Here is a 27991-nt window from a genome sequence, read left to right as displayed (position 1 = left end):
GTTGTCAGTCCTGCTAAGTGTCCAGATCGTCGTACCTCTTGCTTCAGTTGGGTGGGATTTGGCTGCATCTCCACCTCCTCTTCCTCTTCGTCTTCATCGATGACGATGATGGGAGGAGGACGGCGGCGAGCCTGCAGTAGGTCGTCGTCGTCTTCGTGCACCTCTGCTGTGTTTGCATTTGATGTAGCTTGTGCTGGAGCGACATAGCGGTGGTCTGCCCACCGCTGCCTCTGCCCAGCATTGCCAGAGTCGGCCTCCTTCATTGCCCATAGGAGAATGTTGATGGGCATGACCACCTTACCTAGGTTTCCATAGCGCTGCTCCATGCGCTGCTTCTCCTCGCTAGTCGCCTTCTTCCTCACTGCCTCTGCTGCATCTACCAGCCCAATAGCGCTGGTGTACCTCATGGCGACCTTCATGTAGTCGAGGAAGAGTTCTTGGTCGCCGCATGCTGAACCAAGAAGCATGGCAACCCATCCCTTGCCAGTTGGGAATGGGTTTAGCCATGGGTCTGGGGAAGGGGAAGAGGAAGAACCAGCCATGGTTGGAGCTAGGGAGAGGAGGAGTAGTTGTGGGTGCGGCAGAAGTGAGGTGGATAGGTGCCGGAGTAGTAGTTATATGGAGGAGTTAAGTGGGGGAGGTGTTGTGTGGCAGTGGAGTAGTAATAGTGAGGAGATTTTACTAGTCTGTACAGGTGGTAGATGTGCTGTATTTAATGTTCACATTTTCAGTGTGTTGAAACTTGTGATAATTTGCTGCCATTTCTCATCGGGAAAGTGAAAGTTAGGTAGCATGCTCTCAAACCAGATTCTCAAGTATTTGCAAGACATTCATGAACGTAAAGCTAATTCATAAACTTAAACCAAATTTAGAAACATTCAGCAATGCTTAAATAGCATGATCCTTAACCAGATTCGGACATAGACAGAGACGAAACTTTTAGTACCACGCATTAAAACGCATAAAACATAGATAGTTCGAGCTGATTTAAGCAAACTTAGTACTAATACAGACGACGAAGATGACGATAATTTGTTGCCGCATCTCCATTGTTGCATGCTCTCTCACTCTGCAGACGACGAAGATGACGCCGCTCTGAACATTCAGAAGTAACTACAATAAGTGCAGGCAAATGTAGTATGAAGGAAGAAATAAGTTCAGAGACATACATAAACAGAAAACATAGAGCAATCAGAGAACATGCGGAGAACTAATCCTCTCTTGCTTCCAACACAGCCAACATCCTAGTCCACCGAGTCCTTGTTACTTGGAATCGATGGAAGCTTGCCCTGTCTCTTGCCCACCAGATGACAAGGTCATCTATGATGTGCGTTCCTTCTGGGAACGCCTCATTGAACTGCTTGACATCGTTGGCGTTGCGTTCTGCCATAATCCTGGCAGCCAGCCTCCGCCATCGCTCCAGCGCACGCGCTCTGCGATTGGCCCTCGCAGCAGCCCTATCAACCTCCTCATGGTCATCCACTACCTCTCCTAATGCTGGATCCATCTCTGGCTGAACTAGGGTCCGCGTGCTTCCGCGGCGGCTAGGTTTTATGCTAGGGGAAAGATGTTGTACGGCCGCTGCGTCTTTTGTAGACAGAATGGCAGGCTTGGGAGGGGGTGGGCAGAGAGATCCAATAACCGAGCCCAGTACCAGGCCCAAAGTAATAAAGCATAACAGGGCAGCAGGCCCATCTTAGACAAGTTCAGTTTCACACAAGTTCAATTTCAGACAAGTTCAGACAAGTGCAGAAAGTAAGAGCAGAAACTAAGAGCAAAAACTAAGTTCAGAAACTAAGTTCAGACTTACCATTAGTTACCACTTGCATAGAAGTAGCCCTTCAATTTGGAGCTTGGATACCTCTTCCTTTTGGTCCCTGCCAAACCTTGTGCAGAAGTTGTGGCAGATCTTGGTGCACTGAAACCAGAATTTCTCCCTCTACCTGCAGGTCTGCCCCTTCTGGATGTAGCAACAGGGGCTGGTGCTGATGCAGAAGGTCCTGGAGCAGAATGTGATGCTCTATTTGCTGTTACAGCAGGGACTGATATGGTAGGATTGGCTCTTCTTCCAGTTGTAGCATGGCCTTGAGCTGGTGCAGCTGGTGTATTTGCATAAACTGCCCTGTTTTCCAGCATTCAAGAACCAGGACACATTTAGTGAGGTAAATACCATAGAAAAAGGAAACTTGTAAGTCATGTAATTACCTGATGTTTGTTTTTCCTCATCTGAAGCTTAGGCTTCAGAGCCTTCTGGCAACTTGTATACTTGTGTCCTTCTAGCCCACAGTTGCTACATGCAATAGTCCCCATCCTACTACTATCTCTTGGACCTGGAACTTCAAACTGCCCTTTCCTCCCTGCAGTTTGTTTTTTCCCTGCCTTTTCTTTAAAAACAGGAGGCTCAATGTCTGGTGTGTTTGTTTGAGGCCAGCAATCTGGACCAGGGACATGGTATATAATTTCTTTGTATGTCTCAAAATATAATGTCTTCTTGAAAAATTCACTAACATAGTCCTCAGGATGCAGTTTTTGCTTTGTCATTGCAGATATGGCATGACTGCAAGGTACTCCTGACATGTTCCATCTCTTGCAATCACAGGTACATTTTTCCATGTCAACAGAATATTGTTTTCCTTTGCTGGTAACTTGCCATATTGTTTCACCTGCTCTATCATCCTGGCAATACTTGGCATATTTCTTGTTCTCTTCTAAAATCTCTGCATAATTGGGTGTGATTGTCCACCTACTAATCTGTAACTTCTCTCTGGTCTGCTGCCTCTTGATCATCTGCTTGGTCCTAATCCCTTCAAACATTGTCCTTATAGGCTTAGCCCTAACATCCAGTATCATCTTGTTGAACACTTCACTCAGGTTGTTCACCACTAGATCTGTTTTGCATGTATGATCCATAGCAAACCTAGCCCAAGCAGAAGCATCAATCTTTTTTAGCCATTTCCAAGCATTCTCACACTGTGCTTTCAAATCTGCCATCCCTAATTCATGACCATGTTTTGTGTAAGAGTAGCTAGCCTGGTCCACACATTTCTTTAGTTCCTGCCCCCTAAATCCAGCTGCTTGGAAATTTGCATATATGTGCCTAAGATAGTACCTTTGAGGTGAATCAGGGAATACCTCATTTATTGCCTTAAGCAAGCCCTGTGCATTAACAAATTAGTAATGCACATGATCAAACTTAAATAATTCCAATATTTACTAAAACAACATTTATCTAACATATTTGTGCATAAGACACTAACCTTTTGCTTGTCAGATATGATGGTGTATGTTCCAAACTTGTTGCCACTACCAATGCAACATCTCAACTGAGTTAAAAACCAAGTCCAACTCTCTCCGTCTTCCTTGTCAACCACACCAAAAGCTATGGGGTAGATGTTGTTGTTGTTGCCATCCCTTCCTGTGGCTGCAAGTATTTGTTGTCCAGTGGTTAACTTGATGAAGCATCCATCAAGACCTGGATTAAGTGACAAATTAGCTACAACATAGAACTACTAGGAAACCACTAATTAATAACAGTTAAATCTTCCAAAGTTACCTATAAATGGTCTGCAACCATTAAGGAAACCTTCCTTTGAAGCTGCTAAACAGTAGAAAAGATACTTGAATCTAGGAGTAGGTGCTGGGTTTTCTGGATCTTCAAATGTTGTCACTATACACCTGCTCCCAGGGTTTGTATCAAGAACAACTTGAAGATAATCTCTTAACCTCAAATACTGCTGCTTGTGATCACCTTGCACCACATCAACAGCCTTCCTCCTTGCCCTATATGCCACACTCCTTGACACATCCACTGAAAACTTGGTCTTTGTCTTTTTAATTAATGCATCCACAGGAGATCTAATGTCTTCTCTCAATGCTTCCTGTACTGATCTGGACAACCACTTTGTAGTGACCTTTGTGGACTCTGCACATGCTCCACAAGTGTGCACAATATCACACTTCTTAATGCAGAAAGTTTTCTCATGAGCTATTTTAGAGGCAGTGATATAAAAATCACATCCTTGTGCTTTCTCTGAGCACCAAACAATAATCCTATCTGGGGCATTTCTATGGTATTGAAAGTTCCTCAATGTCCTAATGTGAAAATCCCTAAGTGCATCTCTGTACTCATAAACACTGGTGAAGCACAATCCCTTAAAAACTGATCTTCTGGGTTTGGTAGTTTGGGATTGAACCATACCCTTTCCTTCAACTTCATATTCCTTCTCTTCCTACCACTTGGTAGTTTATAGGATCCTTCAGGCTCATCTTCTTTATCACTAATGCCATAATCACCAGGAAAACATTTTTCATCAGCTTCAGGCAACCAATCTGGTTTTTCCATTTTCTCAGCCTCATTGTGTGATCTAATTGTTGGACCAGGATTTCTCACTGGTTTTAGTTTTTGTGCCATTGGTCTATCTTCATCATCAGATGAAGAAACTGCTTGCAGTTCCACACTGTTGCCATCTGGATCAGACAGAAATTCTGATACATCAGTGTCACCTTCAAAATGATTGAGGTCAGCTTCTCTCTGAAGAATACTTTTCTTAAGCTCTTCCTTTCTGTCCATGCTTGTATCCACCAACTTAGTGCAACTTTGTTGGGTGTTAATGCAATGATCAACAAAATAATAATCTCTGTTTTCATCTGCATTACACAGCTCATTTGCTCTCACAACTCTTATGTTCACACTCTTTTCATTTAGAGAGTGGAGCAACATCTGTTGCACATCATCTTCAAAAGATATTTTCTCTAAGCCTTCTATCCCTTTATGAGCATCACTAACATAGTACATATAATCATCAGAGCAGCAACCCTCACTCCTAATAAGAGATATCAGAGTCCCAAATGATATGTCTGACTGGTACATGTTTCTAACAACTGAATCTCTGCCTTCTAAATGGAACCAAATTCCCCATTTTGGGTCATCAATACTGGACAAAAATGGAATGAATTATTATAAAGAATGCACACTGCTAAAGTTTCTAACAATTTGCAATTACTCTGTTATCATACATTAGGGGAAATTGACCTAAAATACATCCTGTCAATAAAACTGAAAAGGAAGAAGATATGTTGTACCTGCCGCCTCCCGCACGAGGAAGCTTGCGCCGGCCACGAGGTGCACTTCTTGTCGTCGTCGGTGGTGGAGCCGCCGCCAACTCCTGGGATGGCTCGCCGGTGGTCGAGCCGCCGCCGCCAACTCCAGATTCAGGCTGTTGGGTCGCAAAGCTAGAGCTTCCTAGCCACGTATCGACCTTCGAAAGGTCGACGCGGCCCCCAACTACGTCAGGAGGTTGGCCGCCGAACAAATCGCCGTCGGGGTTTGGATCCAACGCCGCCATTACCACCGCCGCCTAGGAATACAGAGGAGAGAGCTCGGGGAGAGAGATGTGGTTCGGCCGGTCGGCCGGTCGGTCGGTCGTTTTGACCTAGCCCCTGGCTGGTTCCGACCGAGCCGGGCCACTAACGGCCGCGAGCGGCGTTCGTTAGCCGTTAGGGACGCCGTCGGCCTGCCATGTAGGCCATCCCTGTCAGTTAAGCGGTTAAAACGGCTAACTGGACGATCAACATGACTTGGTAGTTTTTTGTCACAAAATTTGAAATTTTCGGTAGTTATTAGTCATTTTTTTGAAAGTGGTAGTTCTGTGGAACGGGTACCCATAATGTGGTAGTTTTTTTTGTCAAATACTCGGCAGTAGACAAGGAAAAAGAATCCGGTTCGGTGCCCCCGGCACCGCCGCCGCGTTGCCCTCCGACGCTCCCCCGTCCCGTCCGTAGCCGCTGGCTATTTCGGCCCCCCGCCCTCCCTCGCCGCCGCCCGTTCCGTTTCTTCCTTCGCAAGTTGGTCGCGCGCTCAAGGAGCCGAATCGCCCACCTTCCCCCCCAAGCCCCGCTCCCCCCTATCCCACCGAGCGAGCGGAGGACACCCGAGATGGCGGCTCGGCGGCTGGCCGGCGCGGGCCGCGCGGTGCTCTCGCTGCCCAGCGTGCGGCGGCGGGCGACCAACTCCTGGGCCGCCGTCCGCGACACCTTCTTCTCCACCAAGGTAAGCTCCCCCCGCCCCGCCCCGCCCAGATCAAATCAAAGTTAATCCCATCCCTGACGCGCCCCCGACCCGCGCGCCCCTCGTGATCTGGTTTTGATGCCCCGACGCGGTGCGTGCGTGCAGGAAGTGTTCGAGAGCCACCGCGTCGTCTTCACCATCGGCACCTCCATCGCCTCCGTCCTCACGGCCTGGGCCGGTAAGCCCCCTGTTCCATCCCCTGCCCTGCTCTCCCCCGCCGTCCGTATGCTGTCTTCGGGTTCAGAGTGTATCGCTGGCCCGTCCGCTTGATTACCTTTTTGTCTTCAACAATCGCCGCTGTATCTGAATGGAGAGAGTCAGGGAGTGATGCAATTGTGCAGCTGCTTGCTGCTGAACCCTAATTAGTTTGTTTGTCTTATGTAATACCATTGGGCACACCTCAATTGGGACCACAGCTGCACCAGAGCAATTTTGTTTCAGAATGCCCCTTGTGGTGGTGACTGAATGCAAGTGCACCAAGTTACAGTCTAATTGATGATTTTTTCCTCCCCAATCACTGCACACTAGTACAGTAGTAATTATTTCAATTGAAATGTTGAATTTCTTTGGTGATCCTCTGTTTAGTTGAGTTGTGGAACTACTTTCGCCCCTCACCTGACTAGTAAATGGTAAGAAATTCCAACATGTGTGCTTAATTTGAAGTCAGACTACTTGCCATTTTCAACTCATAGGCCCCCTTTCATGTACTACGATTATCAAGGGAAGTCCGCTTTATGAGCTGTTTTTGTTCATGTTGGTAATGCATGCCGAGTGGAGCATATGTCATTATGCTGTACATCTGCACTGTTTCTTAAGTTAGTTGGTAATTCTCTCTTTGGATGATTTACGGTTTCTAATACGTTTTTAATTTCTTGTTATAGGTTATTCTCTTCGTCATATGCAGCAAACAAAGATCGACAAGAGGCTCCATTCCATTGAGGAATCTGTAAGCAATTTAGGAGATAGTCTGTTAATGTCATGGTTATTTTGTTTTGTGAATGGGTTACATTCTTCTCCTTTTGTAATGTGCATTTCTCGGTGTACGACTTATAGAAATGCCAATAGGCAGTTAGACTCTTGACAGAAGTTCAAGATGGCTCCAGGGTAGGCTTAGCATAAGACAATCAGAACCCTGTGTGCATATGTCTTACTTTGTCAATTCAGTGCAACATGCTTTCATGTTTTCTGATGATGAGATTAACATGTATTTTGTTGTTTGTTTCATCTCTTTTTAAAAAAAATTTTGAGGTGATGATATTTAACATCTGTGATGAGTTATGGTGTGTTTATAACAGTGGAGTTTTACACTCTGATGGTCACAACTTTCATACAGTTAGAAACATTTGCTTCCATTTCCTGTTTCATTCTAGACGGCGGATCGACTACCTGATGTGCCTTCAGTATTTATTTGTTACTTTTATTGAATAGGTACTCTGGAGTCTGGACAATCTTTGATATATTTCTTCTCTTTTATTTTCTGAACAGTTGAGGAACACCCACAAAGTTGAACATGATGAGATCAAAAAGATTGTTACCTCCTATAACATTAGCACTTCAGCTTGTATAGCCACTGCATTGACAACTACGGTTGTTGGGTATGTTCATGCTGTTCTTAATATATATACTACTGTGATCGAAACCTTTTTCAATATTATATGTATTGGTAGCACCAGGCATATGTTACTTACTCTCTACATACATAAGGTTTCAATGCCCTAGTGAAGCTTATATATACTCTGTATGCTCATATTAATATAGTCAATGCTGATCAACATGCCTCAACTCTCAATCAATCATAGAATCATATGTTCTTATAAACATTGGCTGTAACATATATACTACAGTGAGTTAGGATTAATACTGAGTTAGGATGTGAAGGCCTATTTACTTTTGTGTTATTTTATTGGTTGCTTTCAAGTTTATTTTTTATTTTTCTGCAGTATTTAATATCACGGCTGGTTTTCTATCTACCTGCTCCAACTTAGTGTAGCCCTCATGCTGCCACATATTTAGTTGAATACCCTGCTCCAACTATACACATTACTGGGACATGCGTAGACGACATAGTTTTGCTGTGATCTTCTGTATATGTTCCAAAGGAACTCCATGATTGAAATCCGTACTAAAGTTCCTGTTACATCCGAGTTCATTTTGAAATAATTAAGAGTGAATGCTGCACATAGGCTATTTACTTTGGGTTATTTTATTGGTTGCTTTCGAGTTTAGTTTTAATTTTGTGCAAAGAATGCACAGTATTTAATATTGCATCTGGTTTTGAATACCCTGCTCCAACTTGGCACCACCTGGATATGCATAAAAGCAAAAGTGTAGTAGCTCTGATGCTGTCATTTATTTAGAATAGCACCCTCCTCCAACTATATGCATCACTGGGACATGCACAAACGACATAGTTTCGCCGTGATTGTGCATATTCTCCGAATTTTGAAAGATATGCTAAACTTCCTGTCATGCATCAGTTCATCTGAATCAAATACGAGCGAGTGCTGCACATAAGTGGTCTTGGTCTCTGCCGTGAATCTTAGAATCCATTCTGACACCAACTCTCAATTGTCAGTGTTATCATCCTGCAAACCTGAATGATGAAACCTGCCAATCTTATGTTACTTTCAGATACGCCCTGGGGTGGCGCGGCGGAGCTTGGTACACCCGGAGGATCGTCCGGAGGGAGCAGCAGAAGCTGATGGGCCAGATAAAGTCGCAGAACCGGTGGCACTGGCGCCCCTTCAGCAAGCTCAGAAGCAGGTTCAGGAGCAACCGGCACGCCTCCAAGAGCTCTGACGCCCCGCCACTTCCCGGCAAGGATGCCGAGGCCCCCTCGGTTAGCGGGGTGTCTGTCAACAAGGCTCAGGGCGCCGAGGCCCTTTCGAACAACGCGGCCTCTGCGAATGTCAGCAGCGGCTCTCGGCCAGCAGCAGCGGCGGCGGCAGGCTGCAGATGACTCTAATTAGAAAGAAAACGCGGGGTCTTGAAGTGAACAGTCGATGATGCGCCTGGGAATCGAGGGCAAAGATGCTAAGATGATGTTAGTTTCGAATGGACTGGCGATCAGCCAGCCGCCAGCCGGTCTGATTCGGTGGTGGATAATTTTGTAGCACTAGCCACTAAACCTGCTGCTTGATTGATAGTAAGTAACAGACGGGGCTGACGCACCATAGTCCTGAAATCCTGGCGATATTTGTGTCGTCGCCATGTGTTTTTTTTTTTTGGAAGCTCGTCGCCATATTTGTGTGTGGATAACTCAGCATGCGGTTGCCTGGTAGGTAGTGGCATGCTTGACCTCCGTTCGAAAAAGCTTGTCTCTTAAATGGATGTGTCTAGCAGACTAGCACTAACTTGATGCTAGATATGGGACAAGCTTTTTGGGAGGGAGGGAGTAGTTCCGATGTCGATCGTGCTGCCCGGCGGGTCACAGCCGTACAGATGTTCGAGTCACGGCGAATGTTGACCGAGTTCGTGGTTCTTTGGCGCAACCCGTTTGGCACCGGGGGGACACGGACGGCACTAGCGATCAACAACCAGCGTGGCCGGTCGGCAGCACTAGCCGGCCCACTGCCCACGCGCACCCGGTCGCGGTCACGCTAGCCTCACTTCGCCTCCTCCGTCCGCCGCGCCGTCGTTTCCGCGGCCGTCGCGCTCCCGCCTCCCCACGACGACAAAACGCCCCACGCGCCGTGCGCCCGCGCGAATATACCCACCACCCCACCATTCCCCTCGCCGCCGAGCCGCGCCCCTCTCGCACACACTGCCACATCCCCCAGACCCCGGGCAAATATCGCCATGGCCGCCTCCGCGGCGCCACTCCGGGCCGCGCTCGCCCGCAGCCCCGCCCCCGCCGCCGCGCGCGCTCCGCCCGGCTTCCTCCCACTCCCTCCCCGCGCCCGCCGCGTCCGCCTCGGTCCGGTCGCCCTCGTCTCCGGGTAACCCGCTCGAATCGATCCCCCACTCCCTCCTCGCCGTTCCCCTCTCCGCTCGGCCTGTTGATTTCGTGTCTGCGCAGGAGGGGGAGGAGGATCCGCGCGGAGGCGACGGCGAGGACGCGGCAGGAGAAGGAGCAGCAGGAGGCCGAGGTGTCCGCCGTCGAGGACTCCTTCGCCGTCAGGGAGGTTGCCGCAGCTCCTCCCCCGGAAGAAGGTGGATTCGATGAGGAGCTCACCCTCGCCGGCGAGGACGGCGACTGGGTCGTCAGGTTCGAGCAGTCCTTCAACGTATTCCTCACGGTGAGTGTCTGACTCCAGCCCTGATTCCCGGCGCATTCGAGGTCATCAGATTTCACTCTCGGCCTCAACGTTTGGTGTGTCCGTCCGCAGGATACTGTCATCTTTATACTCGATATTCTGTACCGCGACCGCGACTACGCCAGGTTCTTCGTGCTCGAGACAATCGCCAGGGTGCCCTATTTCGGTGAGGATCTCATCTTCATGTCTGCAGCTCACTGAATTCTGCCTCTACATATATGGTTTTGGTATGGTCTGGCACACAGTACAAATTTGGTCACTGTCTTGTTCACTGATTGATTGTTTAACAGCGTTTATATCGGTGCTTCACTTGTACGAGACCTTTGGCTGGTCGAGAAGAGCTGATAACATCAAAGTGCACTTTGCTGAAAGCATGAATGAGTTCCATCACCTCTTAATCATGGAAGTATGTGCAAAATCTTTTATATGTCTGTTCGTCAGTGTCATGTCAAAATGAATACATCCTGTTTTCTTCTCAGCCCTTAACTTCAGCTCTAGATATATTGTTTTCTGTTGGATTATGTTATTGCATATTTCTTACTTTCTTCATTCTCTTGGTTCATATCAGGCATTGGGTGGCAACTCTGTATGGCTTGATCGCTTTCTTGCGCGGTTTAGCGCCTTTTTTTACTACTTCGTCACTGTTGGCATGTACATGCTGAGCCCAAGAATGGCATGTGAGTGCACATATTACTTCTACTCATGAAGTAGATGTTTCTTTTTTTATTACTGTGTTTTTGTGATGATAAAGCTGCTCTGAACTCGAATATCTTGTATGCAGACCACTTTTCTGAATGTGTTGAGAGGCATGCATACTCAACTTATGACAAGTTCCTTAAGCTCAACGGAGGTAAGGCAACTTTGGTGTGCCAAGTATTCTTCCTGTTGTGCAAGTTCTGTATCTAGGATTTTATGGAATAACAGCACCCTGCCTATTGAATACAGAGTATTAGCTTATATAGTCAAATTGGTTATCTCTTGTTTCCCATGTTTGATTTGAAGTGAACAACAATCTGTTCAGAATTTTTTCAGCTGAGGGGTTGAGGGCCAAATCATTGTAACTTTGTAATGGAATCCATTTTGCAATTTATATCATTATCCTTTAACCTATATTTAAATCTGCCCTTCCTAATCCTACCAAAAAATGGAAAGCTTAAATCGTACAAACCATTGATTGCTTTTTGCTTAAATCATAGTTTTGGTGCCTACCTACCTGGGCACTGGGAAAGCTGCTAACTCAGTTAATGTGTTCTCCCAATGAAGCATATTTGCTTTGCTGTAATGACACTTCCAGTCCTGTAATAATGTCAGCTACTCGTTCTTATTTCAGAGGAGTTGAAAAAACTACCAGCTCCAGAGGTGGCTGTAAACTATTACATGAATGAGGATCTCTACATGTTTGGTAGGCCCTTCACTTGTGTTGTTTTCTAAATGTACCTTAACCAGTATTTATTCTATGCTTTATATTAAACATTAATATCTATGCTTATTGCTTGCATGGCTTGTTTCCCAGATGAGTTTCAAACATCAAGAGCTCCAAATTCTAGGAGGCCTAAAGTTGGTATAGTTCTTCTCCCCCCCTGGCAGTTTGTTTTACTGAGTTAAGGTTTTCAGAATGTCAGGGCTTAACAAGTTGCCTGTAGCTTTGGGAATTAATTTCACTGATTTGTCTGTTCAAAGACATGACTTCATTGGAAAAGTGTGCTAGCTGCCACCTTTTGCTGGAACATATATTATAGAAAACCCATCAAATCACAGTTATGATTCATTTCAGTAGATTGTTACTTGATCTGACTCTCCTACTCCTGCCACTCCTACTCCTGCCATTCGGATTTTAACCCTCTCTGCTGATAATATAGCGCCTATAAAAAAATCTGGACTCTCCCCTTTAATGCTTTGTCCATAAAGATTATGAGTATGAATGAACTCCTCACTGCTCCCCTTATCCCATTGCAGATAACTTGTATGATGTATTCGTGAATGTACGGGACGATGAGGCGGAGCATTGCAAGACAATGAAGGCTTGTCAAACGCATGAAACCCTCCGTTCTCCTCATGCCGTGCAGAGCTCAGTAGAAGCTGATGCAGAATGATTCTGTCAAGAAGTCCCTTGGAAATGAAGACTGACCGGTTGTACGTACCTCCGTGCTATAGCGTCGTAGAGTATCATACTAAATTTTGGTGATATATTGTATTCCATCCTTTTTCTCCCTTCTCTTCGTATGTAGACATTAGCCAGACTTTCGTACTTGTGAATCTTACATAGGGAATATAGGTTTATAAATGCATCACAGATTTACAATGAGAGACGTGCATTGTTTGTCAGGCATTACCGCGGGCCATGAACGGTGTAATCCAGCTGTGTTGTGGTCTGTGTAACATCAAGGGTTTTGATGCTTCTTGAAGGAAAAGTCTTGATGTTTTGCTGATTCAGTTTTTTGCTGTTGAGAAGACATTGGGAAATCCGTGATGACGATACATGTTGCGTATATCGTCAGTTTAGCTCAAGATTGAAAATGGTATTAAGTCTGTCCAATTAATCTGTTGTATTATATTTATAAAGGATAAAAAAGGCTTGAGCATTCGCTCTAGGAGGTTATAAAATATATAGCTCAAAGGTAGTGTATCGACAATGCTTATTTCTGCTGGTCTAAATATATAATGGTGTAGAATACTAAGATAAGCATTAGTACTCTTACAGGTGCATAAGGAACACAAATGGATTTTCACATATAAATAGTACAGATACCAGGCAAATATAACTGTTATTCCCCAAGTATGCGTTTACTTTTACTTTTCAGTGCTCTTGGCATCTGCAAGCTGAACTTTTATCGAACTAGACAAAAAAAAAACAAGTGCATATATGATGTTGCAGAATCAGAAATAAACATGGCAGTTATCTATGTATGGAACTGACGGAGAAGTAGATGTGGAAGTATTTGACATGGAAATGGAATCAGGAAATCAAATTTAGAACAGTATCTGACACTTATGAAGCTGCCAACGGAATTCAGAATACAACTTCATCACAAAAGGAACGGGAAAAAAGAATCCAAATACAAGGGTGAAACATCACTCCAGCCTCTGGTTTGTTAGGTGACTGTTGATGCCTCGAGCAGCTTTCATCCTTCAAATAGTTCTCCCAACATCTCCTCTAAACCGTCCGGACTGCTGCTTTCGCGGCCAACGTGCTTCTCTAGCTCCGGATGCTCCTCCAGGTAGTCGCGGTAACCTGAAATGACTCTTTCAGTGATAGCCCTCCGCAGTACATCTCTGAGCTTAGGGTCCGGAACCTTCCAGAACTTCTGAGCCTGGTAGGTTTTGTGAAATGCCGACTCGAATTTGGCCAGTGAAGGGGTGTTGATCAAATGATGGATCAACCCAGGAGATCTCAATTTTGGTATGCAGGAGAGCACAGGTCCCCAGGAAACATTGAGGTAACTATCCATGTACTTCGTACATTCAGGCGTAAGCTTAAGTGTGAGGTCCCAGGGAACATCAGGAATGAACGATCCTGATGACTCGTACACCACATGAGCTACGAAATAGGAATTGTTGAGCAGGAACAGATACCGGAGGCTTTGATCCGAGCATGACTCTGATTTTGTGAAGAGCAAACCGTTGAGATAATCAATTGTGCCATCGATCAGGCCACCAATGTGGTTTTCAGAGTTGTGGCTCGGTGCAAAATGTCGCGTTGAAGTCTGTGCATTTATCATGGATAGCATGCAATCCATGGTGAACCGAGTGTTCTTGTGAACGTCGCCTCCTCCTCGTGGGATCTCGATAGCCCATGAGTCATCTTCCTCAACGAGTGTCCACACCTCCTCCATCGTGCTTGCTACGAGTCTGTTTCGTAGTCTCTCTAACAGGCTGTCTATCTCGTTGAAAATGCTCTGGCCTTCTCGAGAGACCATGACCGCCGTAAACATGTGCGACGCACCACAGACACAGGTAAACATGTCAAGGACGGCCTGTAGCCTCTCCCCTTCGAGGACGGTGACGATGACATCCACGAAGCCGAGCATCTCGGTGATGCTTGCTTTGCCAAACAGTGCGACCGACGGCATCCAGTTCCAGTGAAAGGCGAATACCAACTCAGTGATACTGGCGACGATTACGGTAAGAGCCCGGATCCATTTTTGGACCAAGTCTTGCGTCGTCGCTGGCTTGTCTCGAAGCAGCCGCCGTAAGCCTTGCTCGTCGTGGATTTGGAGAACCCAGACGACGTCGAGCTCCGAGAACCAATTTTTCAGGGGATGGTCCGGGCTACCACCGAATTTTTCAGGACCTGCGGCGACGAATTTTCTCCTCCGGCACGGAACCAAGCCGCTCCGCCATGCTGGCTGCTACTTTGTGGATGGACACTCTGGTGGAGCTCGGTGAGATTGCCAGGGGAGAAAATGGTGTGAAATGCAAAGCCCGGAGCCAGGGAAGGACCCAAGAATCAACGGTAACAGAGAATGCCTGAACCCCGTGACGACGGCCGAGCCGGAAGTCAAGAGCTTCCTCCAAAGAAAAGAAAAAGATAAGGACGAGAGCCGCGTGATGACGGTTGACGGCCTCACGAGCAGCTTCCACGAATACGCCCTAGCAACAACCAACAAGGAATGCCGTTCAAAATAAACTAGCAATGTGCCCGTACGTTACAATGGATCCAAAGTAGAATAATACATATTCACAAATTTGAAAGAAAACCGCTTAGTTTTGATATACATATATCACTAAAAAAATATCTTATGTTTCACTCAAAATATATTCTTTGGGCTGTTTTGATGAGGTAAGGGAGGAACGTGGCTGGTTTCAAGATATTATGGGGTTTTCTGTAAATTGGAGCAGAGAAATGGGATGTTGTTGCAAAGAGGTCATAACTTCAATCGCAGTCGTTAGATGCAGATCTAATGGTCAGGATGGCAGACACATTATCGTTACCAATTGAGTCTTTTATAGTAGTAGAAATAAATAAACAACTAACAAGAAAGTGCTATACCACTCCTACTTTTTTAAGGAAAAAAGATGCATCGGGAAGAAGAGTGTTTTTTTTTCCGAGAGTACGCCAATAGCATATCTTACTTTTATAGAAGGGAGAAAAATCATTTACAAGAACTTGTGCAGGATGTGAACATTCCCACAAGGGTACAACCCACACCAACACTTAAACAATTAAGACTACTCTCTCACAAATCTATGCAATACACCTATGCCCATTCCCGCAAATTTCCATTCCCGCAAGATGTGCAGGTGAAGTTGTGCTATAGTCTTTACTTGCTCTGTGCAATTGAACACCCTAGCATTTCTTTGCTTCCAGAGTGCCCAAGCAATTGTCGTGATAAAGGTGTCAAAATCTCTCTTGTCAGCACCGTGAAAGCTCGCCCTAGCCCGTATCCACCACTCCAAGAGAGTATCCTCTCTTTCCGGGCGCTGAACTGTGATGTTGAGGTCCGTCAAGCATCGGTGCCAGATTTCTCGCGTAGCAACATTGAATGTGGATGTGCTCAGCGTTGTCCTCATCCTGGAGACAAGTATGGCACGGAGAGGGTACATCCTGTAACCCATGTTTCGCTCTTCGATCGGACGTTCAAATTCTATGTTGCACCGTCAACCATGTGTGGATCTTGCACTTCAACGGTGCCCAGTTACACCAGATGCACGCAGCAAATGGCACGTGCATGGCATAGTTTGTCATATGCCGAATAAGTCTAATGGGGTGAGTGTCAGCGTTGAAGAATTAGCAATGGGGTGAGGAAGTCTAACGCTACATATTTTTGTATATATTCCAATGAGTCCTTCGACACACTTTAAGTTCTCCCATTTGAGGTCCTGAGCTCAAACACTGCTCACTTCTTTTTTGTTGTGCACCTAATTTTAGAGCGAAATCACCGATGTGTCATTTTAGGTGCACTACACAAAAAACTCTTACAAAAGATGTGATCTTTTTTGTGGGATAAAAAAAATGTGATCCTTACAAAAAGATTGATTTGGTGCAGTGCACTAGAAGGTCACAACAACAATGATGGTTGTCCGACCCTTGTTCATATCAACACATATTAATTTTCTAAACATAATATCGTACATACATACCGTTGGCTGTAAACTAGTACATGAATGAGGATCTCTACATGTTTGGTAGGCCCTTACTTCACTTGTGTTCTTTTCTAAATGTACTTTAACCTGTATTTATTCTATGCTTAATATTTAAACATTAATATCTATGCTTATTGCTTGCATGCCTTGTTTCCAGATGAGTTTCAAACATCAATAGTCCCAAATTCTAGGAGGCCTAAAGTTGGTATAGTTCTTTCTCCCCCCTGCCAGCTTTACAGAGTTGTTAATTTTTTCAGAATGTCAGGGCTTAACAAGTTGCCTGTAGCTTTGGAAATTAATTTCACTGATTTGTCTGGTCGAAGTCATGAGTTCATTGTTGGAGAAGTGTGATAGTTACCACCACTGGCTGGAACACATATAACATCCAACCCATCAAATCACAGTTATGATTCATTTCAGCAGATTGTTACTCGAACTGCTGACTCTCCTGCTCCTGCCATTCGGATTTTAAGTCTCTGCGCTGATATAGCACCTATAAACAAAAGTCGACAATGCTTTCTCCATAAAGATTATGAATATGAACTGCTCACTGCTTCCCTTATCTCATTTCAGATAACTTGTATGATGTATTTGTCAATGTACGAGATGATGAGGCGGAGCATTGCAAGACGATGAAGGCCTGTCAAACGCACGAAACTCTCCGTTCTACTCACTCCGTACAGAGCTCCGTAGAAGCTGATACAAAGTGGATTGTGTCGAGAAGTACCTCGCAAATGAAGATTGGCCGGTTGTACCTCCATGCTAGAACAATGTAGAATAGCATACTAAATTTTGTTGATATATTGTATCCCATCTTCGTTTCATTTTCTTCTTCTCTTTGTATGTAGACATTAATTAGCCCAGACTTCCGTATTTGTGAATCTTACATATTTTTTTCAATAAAGGGTGAATTTTATTGACTCAAATGGAGCATCGAGAAGATACAATATGAACACACACCCGGCCTCTGCATAACTAGGATGCGCACAACCAACCCAACACACACACACACACACACGCATAAACATGCCAACAACTAGTAAGGTCACAAGGCTAAAAGCTATGCATAGGCATGGAAAAAAGAAAATGAAAAAGTAAAAAGCTCCAAAGAGATCAGATCAGCAGTCGACAAACTACAACTGAGACCATGTCCGCACCAACCATTGACATCACATGGAGGCCGATGATCTTCAACAGCAACGCCTTCAGGAAGAAAGCGACACTCAAGCGCCGCCATCACCGGATCCAACCACAAAGGCCAGAATCAAAGTTTTCACCCTGAATAATAGTCTGAACATATCCGAGCAATGCCTCCAACAAGGTAACGACATAGAAAACATCGCCATTGCCAGGTATGACCACTCGGGTCTGACCTAGGCTTTCGCCCCGGAGCTCGAGACCAGGTGCTCACAACACCACCATCAAAGCCACACATGTGTTGTCGCCACCACTATTCCGCAATACCAGCAGCTACAATTTGACCGCCGCCACTCCACTAAACATCCCTGTGCGTCAAGTCTTTGTCCATAATTTGTATCACACCACAGAAAGTCATCCACCAGATCAAGAGATAAAACCTCCCGAAGTCTTTTCGATAACTTCGCTGTCATGGATTCGTAGGAAGTCACTACTGAACAGTCAGTAGTCACCACTGCCCGGCCAATCTGATCAAAATCACCACCACCAACCGAGGATCGCAATGTCAGCGGCTCGCACCGCACACGCAGAAGGCCACCACATCGCCACAGCCCCACATGCCCAGAGACCGCCGTGGCCGGAGCCGTGCCATTAAAGGTGCACCGCCAAAAGTAGCCGCCGCAGGGGAACGAGCAACATTACCACAAGAACCATGACGCCGGAGCCACCACCACCGATGGAGTGAGGTGGGCGGCAGACCGGAGAGGTGTCAACAGAGAACCACCGCGAAGCTTGAACCCACTGCCAAAGGAACGCCGTGACACACAATGTCACCGCAATTCGGAGCAGGCACTGTCGTGGTTCTAAGTCTGACAGTAATGTAGGGGGGTAGGTATGGAGAGGCAAGATATTAGCTATGGAGTAGTTATAAGCACACGAGGTTTACGAGTTCAGGCCCTTCTCGGAGGAAGTAATAGCCCTACGTCTCGGAGCCCGGAGGCGGTCGACTGGATTATGTGTGTATGAATTACAGGGGTGCAAACCCTTTACACTGAGGAGGGGGGTGGCTTATATAGAGTTCGCCAGACCCCTCCGGCCCTCAGTTATGCAGGGTTTCAAATACATTAAGGTCGGGCGTTACTTAATAAAGTGCTATGATGATCATAAAAGCTACTTAATGACCGACCGTTAGCGTGCGGAGTGACTTTAGGTCTCCTGGCCGTCGAGTGGTTGGATCTTGGTCGAGTGATTGCTTATTGGTCGAGTGTCTTCGAGTCTGTTGAGTGGAACACCTCCAGTCGATTGAAAGGTGGTTTCTTCTAGAGATGTCCTTGGGTAGGGCAGTTAGGACAGGTCCATGACCCTACCCTAGGTACATAGCTTCATCATTAGCCCCCAAATGGATCGAGGTTTGAGTGGAGAAGGAGTTGAGAACTTCTCCGACTCATTTTTCATGCCATGAGCATATCTTGTTTCAGATCAATGAACCTGAGTGATGACAGCAACTTCCTTTTCAGTCGCCTTGATCCATTCTTAGTTTTTTGTCGAGTGAGTTTCTTTACTTGAAAAGCTCCGAGTGACGGTGTGGAGGAGATCTTCGTCTGATAAGTTGTTCTGCTGCCTACAGATTTCGCGGGATTCAAATTTTGGGAAGCGCGCGGGACGGGGGAGGCCGTAGTAATTGGATGGGATAGGGCGGAGCCGCCTCGATCTCCGCGCCATCTTTTTCACCACGTATCGCGCACGCGATTGTTACGGGATTTGACAGGATCGTCCGGGCCTACCAGTCAGCCACTCGGAAGCGACCTCATATAAGGCGCCGGACCGGGGTTTCTTGAACAGTGCGTTCTCATTTCCTCTTCTCCTCTTCAGGCTTCTTCGTCGCGCTCGCTCTCGCCCCAGCGCCGCCGCTCTATACGTGTCTCGCCGGCGACGATGGGGAAGGAGAAGACGGCGGCTCTAGAGCAGGCGAAGAAGGCGACGACAAAGGCGAAGGGGAAGGCGACTAGTTGGGGTGGATCTTCCTCACGAGCCGTCCTGCCGAAGGGCTGGATCCAGGGCGACTGGATCCGCTCGACGATCCGCCAAGAAGAACTCGACGACCTAGCCAATGGAGGACTGATCCCCCATGGATCGGCGCGGCTTCCGGGGAAGGAATCTGAGCCGCAACCTCAGGAGGGTGAGCGCGTTCTCCTTTCCACCCACGTCGACCGTGGATTTTCCTTGCCTCCTCACCCTTTCTTTCGGGGATTTCTGAATTTATTTGGGGCACAACTCCACCACTTCACTCCCAACACAATCGTGTATCTCGCTGCTTTCGTGTCTTTGTGCGAGAATTTCTTGGGTTGTCGGCCTCACTGGGGTCTTTTCAAGCACATTTTCACCTGTCGTTCTCAGACGGTGAAAAAGGCCAATCCGAGTGACGAGAGAACACAAGTGATTCAGATGTGTGGGGGTCTTGGTGTTCAGATGAGAGGGAAAAGTTCCTTTCCGGCCATGATTCTTCCCGACTTGGTCCATGGATGGCAGTCGACCTGGTTTTACTATAAAGACCAACCGACGCCAGGGCAGTCGACTGGCCTCCCTCCTTTTACCATGGACCGAGTGAGGAAACCCTCCTCTTTGAAGGTGATCCCGGAGGAGAAGACGCAAGTTAGGGTGCTGGTCGAACGAGTGGTCCAGCTTATCCGTGACGGGGTCACTGGTATGGATCTCTTGGAGGTTTTCCTTCGGCGGCGCATCCAGCCTCTTCAAGCTCGAGACCATCCGATGTGGATGTATTCGGGTCTTGACGACACCACTCGGATTCACCCAGAGGAGGTCGACGACGACACACTGGAGGGGTGGCTGTCGGGCATCACCGGAAACAAGGACAACCCCAGGGGAGCCAGGAGAGTTCCTCCATTCGACCAGTCCCACGAACCAGAAAAGGTCCGATTCTGAACTTTTGATTATAATCTGAATTCACTCGCGCAGCTGTCTATACTGCGCCGACTGACTTTATTCTTCCTGCTTTCTTTCAGGCCCTTATCGAAATGTACCCAGTGCCCAACGGAGAGCAAGAGCAAGATCTGGAAGGAGAGGCGAGCGGCGGCGACAGTGGCGAATGGCATTCTGGCGGAGAAGAGGACAAAGAAAGCGATGACTCAAGTGACGAAGAAGAAGTCGAGTCGCCTCCTCGCAGGGAGAGGCGATCCAAGCTTGACCAAGAACGACCGAGCGCCCGTGAAAAGGCGATCGCTCAGACAGGTCAGTCTTCAAAGCGTCCTCGGACATCTTCACCAACCCCAACTGAAAAAGTGTCAAAGCATCTCAAAGTTGCAGAGCAGAAGCCTCGGAAGGCGTTGCTGAAGATTAAGATTGACATCTCCGTCGCTTCTGCGTGAGTGTCTCCTTTTGTATTCACTCGACGCTCCGTGCTGTTTATTTTTTCTTGATTTAACCAGACGAACTTTGGAACTAGCAGCGCTGCTACTTCCGGGACCTCAGCTTACAGAGATGAGGATGAGGTAATGGAGGATGCAGTCACTTCCAATCTGGGTATGATTTCTGTCATTCTGTCTTTATTTGGTCGACTCAACTGCAATGTGTACCATTGGGTGATGTGATTTTGGCGATTGATCTTTGAACATCTCCTAACATTATTGACCTCCCCGATGATGATGATGAAGAGCCTGAGAGGCCTTTGACGAGGAAAAATAGGAAATCTCCTGCAAGCAAGGTGCCACAGTCGACGCCGATGGCGGAACCAGTCGTTTAGGACGCTGGTGATGCCAATCGGGGTTCTGTTACCTTCGCCATACCATTGTCGAGTGCCCTGCCTTCTTCGTTGACTGCTCAAGCTCCTGCCGACCCACCTTCAGTTTTTGCGATCCATCATGTCCCAGAGGACGAAGTGAATGCTGCCAAGGAAGCCATACGCCAGGAGGGCATTATGATGGAGAAGGTGAAGATGGTGCGGGACGCCAGTCAGGCCGCCTATGACGCCAGCTCAGCTCTCCAAAGCAATGTTCAGGTTAGCTGGTCACCGCTTGTTCTGTTAGGATATGCTATTTGGAGATTCTCTTTCCGAAAATCTTTGCATCTGTACACCCACTAGGTGCGTTGATTGAATTTTTGGACTAGTGGGGGCACGCTGAGTGCACCCACTGGGTGTAGTCCCTGAGACTACGGTGGACTGCTGGCAGTCGACTGTAGTCTTTGTATTTTGATTCTTTCGCTCGATCTGGTCTGGCCGTGTCAAGTGTAAACTGAACCGGTGGGGGCACGCAAAGTGCACCCACTGGGTGTAGTCCCCGAGACTATGGTGGACTGCGGGAAGTCGACCGTAGTCTTAGTATTGATTGTCTTTGTCGTTTGCGCTGTAAAATAACTTCCCCTCCCTGTTTGCAGAAATCTTGCGATCTTGGAGCTCGCTTTACTGACTTGGAGAAACAGCAGATCCAGCTAAACCTTGACTTGGAATTGGCCAAGACAGAGCTGCAAAAGGCCAAGGACGACGCCAATGGTAAGCCGAGCTTGTCGACTGGTTTGTCTTAGGCTTGAGTACTCTTCTGCTCTTTCTGAATCAAGCACCATTTCTTTGCAGAAAAACTGAACGAAGCTCTGGCGAAGAAGGATCAGGATTTGGCTGCTGCTCAAAAGAAAGCTGACGACAGAACCGCTCTGGTTGAACAGAAACTGGCTTCAGTCGGCCAATTGGAAGAAGAGAATGCCAAGATGAAATCTGCCCTGAACGAAGCCAACAAGGAGTGCATGCGCTTGAAGAAAAACAATGTCAACCTGTACGAGAAGATGGAAGCCATCGCTCGTAGGAGGGACGATCTGGAGAGTTATCTGAGGAGCCTTGCCAAGAAGTTGTTCATCAAGCTTGAAGGTATACATTTTGTTCCGACTGATGTTTTTTTGTCGACTCAGCATACGAAAATTGACTTATCCTTGGATCGTGAATGCAGAGTTTTGACAGAACTTCGAGGAGGAGACTGGGCGGATTGAGCCAGGTTTGGACCCCATCAACTCTCCCGTGAAAGATGAAACTGCCATGAATCTGCTCCGACTGGAATCCCGCATCGACGGTGTTGTGGACTACTTGGCTCGACTGAAGGTCGCCACGTCACGGATTGACACGGCACTTTGGCCAGAGGCCATGCTCCAAAATGATCTTGAGTCTCTGATGACTCGACTTAACGAGATCCCTAGTCGAGTGCAGGAGTGGAAGAAATCTTCTGCCCGGTGTGGTGCTGATGTGGCTCTGTCTTTGGTTCGTGTCCACTGCAAGGAGGTGCGACAAGATAAGCTGGCAGCAATCAAGGTCGCCAACACCCAGAGGCATGACTTCCGATCTTTTATGGAGACTTTTATTGCTGCAGCCACTCGGGTCGCCGACGGCGTCGACCTGGACGAGTTCGTCGAGCCTGCCAGTCCTCCTCCTGCGGAGTGAACAAACTTTTATGCCCCACCTTAAATTTGCCTCAGAATGCTGAGTGGTTTTTGTAACCGTTAAACTCTTTCGGGCTGAATGCCCGAGCACTTCGATCTGCGGTCTGGAACCTTTAGGATTTATCTGAACTTGGTTTATCGTTGAATATCTTCACGAATTCTCCGTCGAGCGGAACTCGTTCTTCACTCGAGACAACTTTTGTATTTGTGGCGCAGCTACGAAGGAGAAGGTAGCAGTCGACCTGCACCTCGTCGTCCTTGCGGATTGGGATGGAGCGCACGTTGTATTTGTGGCGAGGCTCCGAACGAGAAGGTGGCAGTCGACCTGCACCTCGTCGTCCTTGCGGATTGGGATGTGTTTCATACTTAGGCGAGTACTGGACTGCAGCTGAGCCTCCGAGTGGGAGGGTCGCTCTCCACTCGGTAGGATTTTTGAAACTTAGGCGAGTACTAGACTGCAGCTAAGCCCCCGAGTGGGAGGGTCGCTCTTCACTCGGTAGGATTTTTCAAACTTAGGCGAGTACTGGACTGCAGCTAAGCCCCCGAGTGGGAGGGTCGCTCTCCACTTGGTAGGATTTTTCAAACTTAGGTGAGTACTGGACTGCGGCTAAGCCCCCGAGTGGGAGGGTCGCTCTCCACTCGATAGGATTTTTCAAACTTAGGCGAGTACTGGACTGCAGCTAAGCCCTCGAGTGGGAGGGTCGCTCTCCACTCGGTAGGATTTTTCAAACTTAGGCGAGTACTGGACTGCAGCTAAGCCCCCGAGTGGGAGGCTGGCTCCCTACTCGGTAGGATTTTTCAAACTTAGGCGAGTACTGGACTGCAGCTAAGCCCCCGAGTGGGAGGCTGGCTCCCCACTCGGTAGGATTTTCAAATACTTAGGCGAGTACTGGACTGCAGCTAAGCCCCCGAGTGGGATGTTGGCTCACCACTCGATAGGATTTTCAAACACTTAGGCGAAACGGGTTCGCAGCTAAGCCTCTGAGTGAGAAGCTGGCTCACCACTCGGTAGAAAATTATTTTTCAAACACTTAGGCGAAACGGATTCGCAGCTAAGCCACCCACTGGGGGATTTCTCACGCAAACAAAAACAATAACAATCACTGGGAAAATTATAACGCTCTTGTCTTTGATAAATAAACTACAGAAGTTTTTCTTATTACATCTCATTCGAGTGAGAATTCAAGTATAAAAGGGGCGGAGCAGCTCCGCATTCCAGGCTCGTGGCTCATCAATCTGGCGATCGACATTATAAAGGTGGTACACTCCATTGTGGAGGACTCTGGTGACTATGAAGGGACCTTCCCAAGTAGGAGCGAGTTTGTGTGGTTTCTGTTGATCCACTCGGAGGACCAAGTCTCCTTTTTGGAAGGCTCGACTCTTCACATTTCTGGCATGGAATCGACGCAAGTCCTGCTGATAGATGGTCGATCGGATCATGGCCATTTCTCTTTCTTCTTCCAGGAGGTCGAATGCGTCCTGCCGGGCTTGTTCTGCTTCATCTTCATAGTAGAGCTCGACTCGGGGTGCGTTGTGAAGCAGGTCACTCGGCAAAACTGCTTCGGCTCCGTAGACCATAAAGAATGGGGTTCTTCCAGTCGATCGGTTCGGGGTTGTCCTCAATCCCCAAAGAACTGATGGAAGCTCATCGACCCATGCACCTGCTGCGTGCTTGATATCGCGCATCAGTCGGGGTTTCAGTCCTTTGAGAATTAAGCCATTTGCTCTTTCCGCTTGTCCATTCGACTGGAGGTGAGCGACTGAAGCATAGTCGACTAGTGTGCCTTGAGGGGCGCAAAAGGCTCTGAATTTGTCAGAATCGAAGTTTGACACATTGTCAGTGATGATGTTGTGCGGAACTCCATATCTGAATATCAACTCTCTGATGAAACTGATAGCAGTGCAAGCATCAAGATTCTTGATAGGCTTAGCTTCAATCCATTCGATGAACTTGTCGACTGCTACTAGCACATGAGTGAAGCCGCTCCTGCCCGTTCTCAGTGGTCCAACCATGTCCAGTCCCCAAACAGCGAAGGGCCAGACGAGTGGAATGGTTTTCAGGGCTAACGCGGGTTTGTGCGACATATTGGAGTAAAACTGACATCCTTCACATTTGTCGACTATCTCTTTCACCATTTCATTCACCCTTGGCCAGTAGAATCCCGCTCGGTATGCTTTAGCCACAATGGTTCGAGAGGACGCATGATGACCACAGGTCCCCGAGTGGATATCATCTAGGATTATCTGACCTTCTTCTGGTGTTATACACTTCTGACTGACTCCAGTCGCGCTTTCTCTATACAACTGTCCCTTTATGACTGTAAAGGCCTTGGATCGACGGATGATCTGTCGAGCCTCTTCTTTGTCCTCTGGGAGTTCTTTCCTTAGGATGTACGCGATGTACGGTACCGTCCAGTTGGGACTGATGACCAAAACTTCCATGATCAGGTCGACCACAGCTGGAACTTCAACTTCAATCGGATCTGTGGCACTTTTTGGCTGCGGGGCTTCTTCAGTGAAGGGATCCTCTTGAACTGACGGCGTGTGGATGTGTTCCAAAAACACATTTCTGGGAATGGCTTCTCTTTTGGAACCTATTTTTGCCAAATCATCAGCTGCTTGATTTTTCAGTCGGGGTATGTGATGAAGTTCTAACCCCTCGAATTTCTTCTCCAGCTTTCTCACTGCATTGCAATAACCAGTCGTGGCCGGACTTCTGACGTCCCACTCCTTCATCACTTGATTAACCACCAAATCTGAGTCGCCATAGACCATGAGGCGACGGACGCCAAGTGAAATGGCCATGCGCAACCCATATAAAAGTGCTTCATATTCTCCTTCGTTATTGGAGGAATCAAAGTGGATTTGAAGAACATATCTGAGCTTATCTCCTTGGGGGAAGACCAATACTACCCCGGCACCGGAGCCATTCAACATTTTGGAACTGTCGAAGAACATGGTCCAATGCTCCGAGTGAACCTGAGTCGGCAGTTGTTGTTCAATCCACTCGGCGACGAAATCTGCTATTGCTTGGGACTTGATAGCTTTCTTTGCCTCAAACTTGATATCTAGAGGAAGGAGTTCAATCGCCCATTTTTCCACTCGACCAGTTGCATCTCTGTTGCGCAGGATCTCTGATAATGGAGCGTCGCTGACGACTGTAATGGAATGATCAGAGAAGTAGTGAGCAACCTTCTTTGTGGTCATATAAATCCCATATACAAGTTTCTGATAATGAGGATATCTTTGCTTCGACGGGGTCAAAACTTCAGAAGCATAATATACTGGGCGCTAAACTTTGAAGGCTTTTCCTTCTTCTTCCCACTCGACCGTAAGTACCGTACTGACGACTTGTCCTGTGGCTGTGATGTAAAGTAGCAAAGGCTCTTTGCTGATTGGGGCAGCAAGCACCGGCTGGGTGGAGAGCAGAGCTTTGAGCTCTGCAAACGCTGCATCAGCTTCAGGAGTCCACTCGAACTTGTCTGACTTCTTCATCAATCGGTAAAGAGGCAATGCCTTTTCAGCGAGACGAGAGATGAATCGACTTGAAGCGGCCAAGCAACCAGTAAGCTTCTGGACGTCGTGCACGCGCACAGGACATTTCATCCGGAGTATAGTACCGACTTTTTCTGGATTGGCGTCGATTCCCCGTTCGGAAATGAGAAAACTGAGTAACTTTCCGCCAGGAATTCCGAATGTGCACTTTGATGGATTAAGCTTGATATCATACCTCCTGAGGTTCGCAAAGGTTTCAGCATGGTCAGTCAGCAGGTCGGAACCCTTCCGTGACTTGACCACAATATCATCCATGTATGCTTCCACATTCCGACTGATTTGAGTGAGCAAACACTTCTGAATCATCCTCATGAATGTGGCTCCGACATTCTTGAGGCCGAATGACATGGTAACATAACAGAAGCACCCGAATGGAGTGATGAAAGCTGTTTTGATCTTGTCAGGTCCATACAGACGGATCTGATGGTACCCGGAATAAGCGTCTAAAAAAGATAGTCGCTCACATCCCGCAGTCGAGTCGACTATCTGGTCGATGCGGGGGAGAGGAAAATGATCTTTCGGGCAGGCCCGATTGATATGTTTAAAGTCAATGCACATGCGAAGTGACTTGTCCTTCTTGGGGACCATGACAACATTGGCGAGCCACTCGGAGTGGTAAATCTCTCGGATGAACTCCGCTGCTAAGAGCCGAGCCACCTCCTCACCAATAGCCTTTCTCTTTTGGACGGCGGACCGTCGGAGATGTTCTTTGACGGGTTTCACTTTCGAGTCAACTCGTAGGCGGTGCTCAGCCAGCCCCCTGGGAACACCCGGCATGTCAGAAGGCTTCCATGCGAAGATGTCCCAGTTCTCACGAAGGAACTGGATGAGCGCTTCTTCCTATTTGGAGTCTAGTGTTGTTGAAATATGAGTCGGAGCAGCACTGGAATCGGTCGGGTGAATGTGAACCGGCTTCGTTTCACCAGACGACTGAAAAGCTGATTCTGTAGTGGGCTTCTTGGCAAGCAAAAAATCACTCGGGTCTGCAGTCTTCTGGTACTCCTGCAGCTCCACCACTGCCATCTGAGCATCAACGATCTTTGAGCCTTTCTGAAAACACTCTTCGGCTTTCTTCCGATTGCCCGTAACAGTGATCACACCTTTGGGACCAGGCATCTTCAATTTGAGATAAACATAACATGGTCGAGCCATGAAGCGTGTGTAAGCTGGCCTGCCTAAAATAGCGTGATAAGCACTCTGGAAATCCACAACTTCGAACGTCAACTTTTCTTTGCGGTAATCCTTGGAATCACCGAAAACCACATCAAGAGCAATTTGGCCGAGTGACTCAGCCTTCTTCCCAGGAATGACTCCATGGAAACTCATGTTGCTGGTACTGAGTCTGGACATCAGAATGCCCATCCCTTTCAACGTCTCAGTATACAGTATGTTCAAACCACTGCCACCATCCATCAAGACTTTAGTCAGTCGAGTGCCTTCAACAACTGGGTCG

The 27991-nt window shown here is 47.4% G+C and overlaps 3 protein-coding genes across 3 annotated transcripts; 2 read left to right on the top strand and 1 right to left on the bottom strand.

The window, feature by feature from the left end:
• Positions 1 to 5733: 5733 nt before the first annotated feature.
• Positions 5734 to 9260, top strand: LOC119356993. The gene is made up of 5 exons (XM_037623976.1): positions 5734 to 6049; positions 6173 to 6245; positions 6949 to 7013; positions 7553 to 7662; positions 8699 to 9260. The coding sequence occupies exons 1-5, from the start codon at positions 5936 to 5938 to the stop codon at positions 9024 to 9026; spliced, it is 690 nt and encodes a 229-aa protein (XP_037479873.1). The 5' UTR covers positions 5734 to 5935; the 3' UTR covers positions 9027 to 9260.
• Positions 9261 to 9850: 590 nt separating this feature from the next.
• Positions 9851 to 12756, top strand: LOC119356990 (ubiquinol oxidase 4, chloroplastic/chromoplastic-like). Its single transcript, XM_037623974.1, has 9 exons — positions 9851 to 10005; positions 10086 to 10305; positions 10396 to 10489; positions 10614 to 10729; positions 10892 to 11000; positions 11105 to 11173; positions 11654 to 11725; positions 11837 to 11884; positions 12280 to 12756. Exons 1-9 carry the CDS (start codon positions 9866 to 9868, stop codon positions 12414 to 12416), a joined length of 1005 nt encoding a protein of 334 aa, XP_037479871.1. The 5' UTR covers positions 9851 to 9865; the 3' UTR covers positions 12417 to 12756.
• A 689-nt stretch (positions 12757 to 13445) lies between these two features.
• On the bottom strand, positions 13446 to 14351 carry LOC119356991. Its single transcript, XM_037623975.1, has one exon. The coding sequence runs from the start codon at positions 14349 to 14351 to the stop codon at positions 13446 to 13448; it is 906 nt and encodes a 301-aa protein (XP_037479872.1).
• Between the last annotated feature and the right edge of the window lie 13640 nt (positions 14352 to 27991).

The sequence above is a fragment of the Triticum dicoccoides genome, chromosome 2A (assembly GCF_002162155.2).
Source record: "Triticum dicoccoides isolate Atlit2015 ecotype Zavitan chromosome 2A, WEW_v2.0, whole genome shotgun sequence".
Lineage (NCBI taxonomy): Eukaryota > Viridiplantae > Streptophyta > Magnoliopsida > Poales > Poaceae > Triticum > Triticum dicoccoides.
Note: the sequence above shows the minus strand (reverse complement) of the source record. Positions and strands in the feature narration are given on the sequence as shown.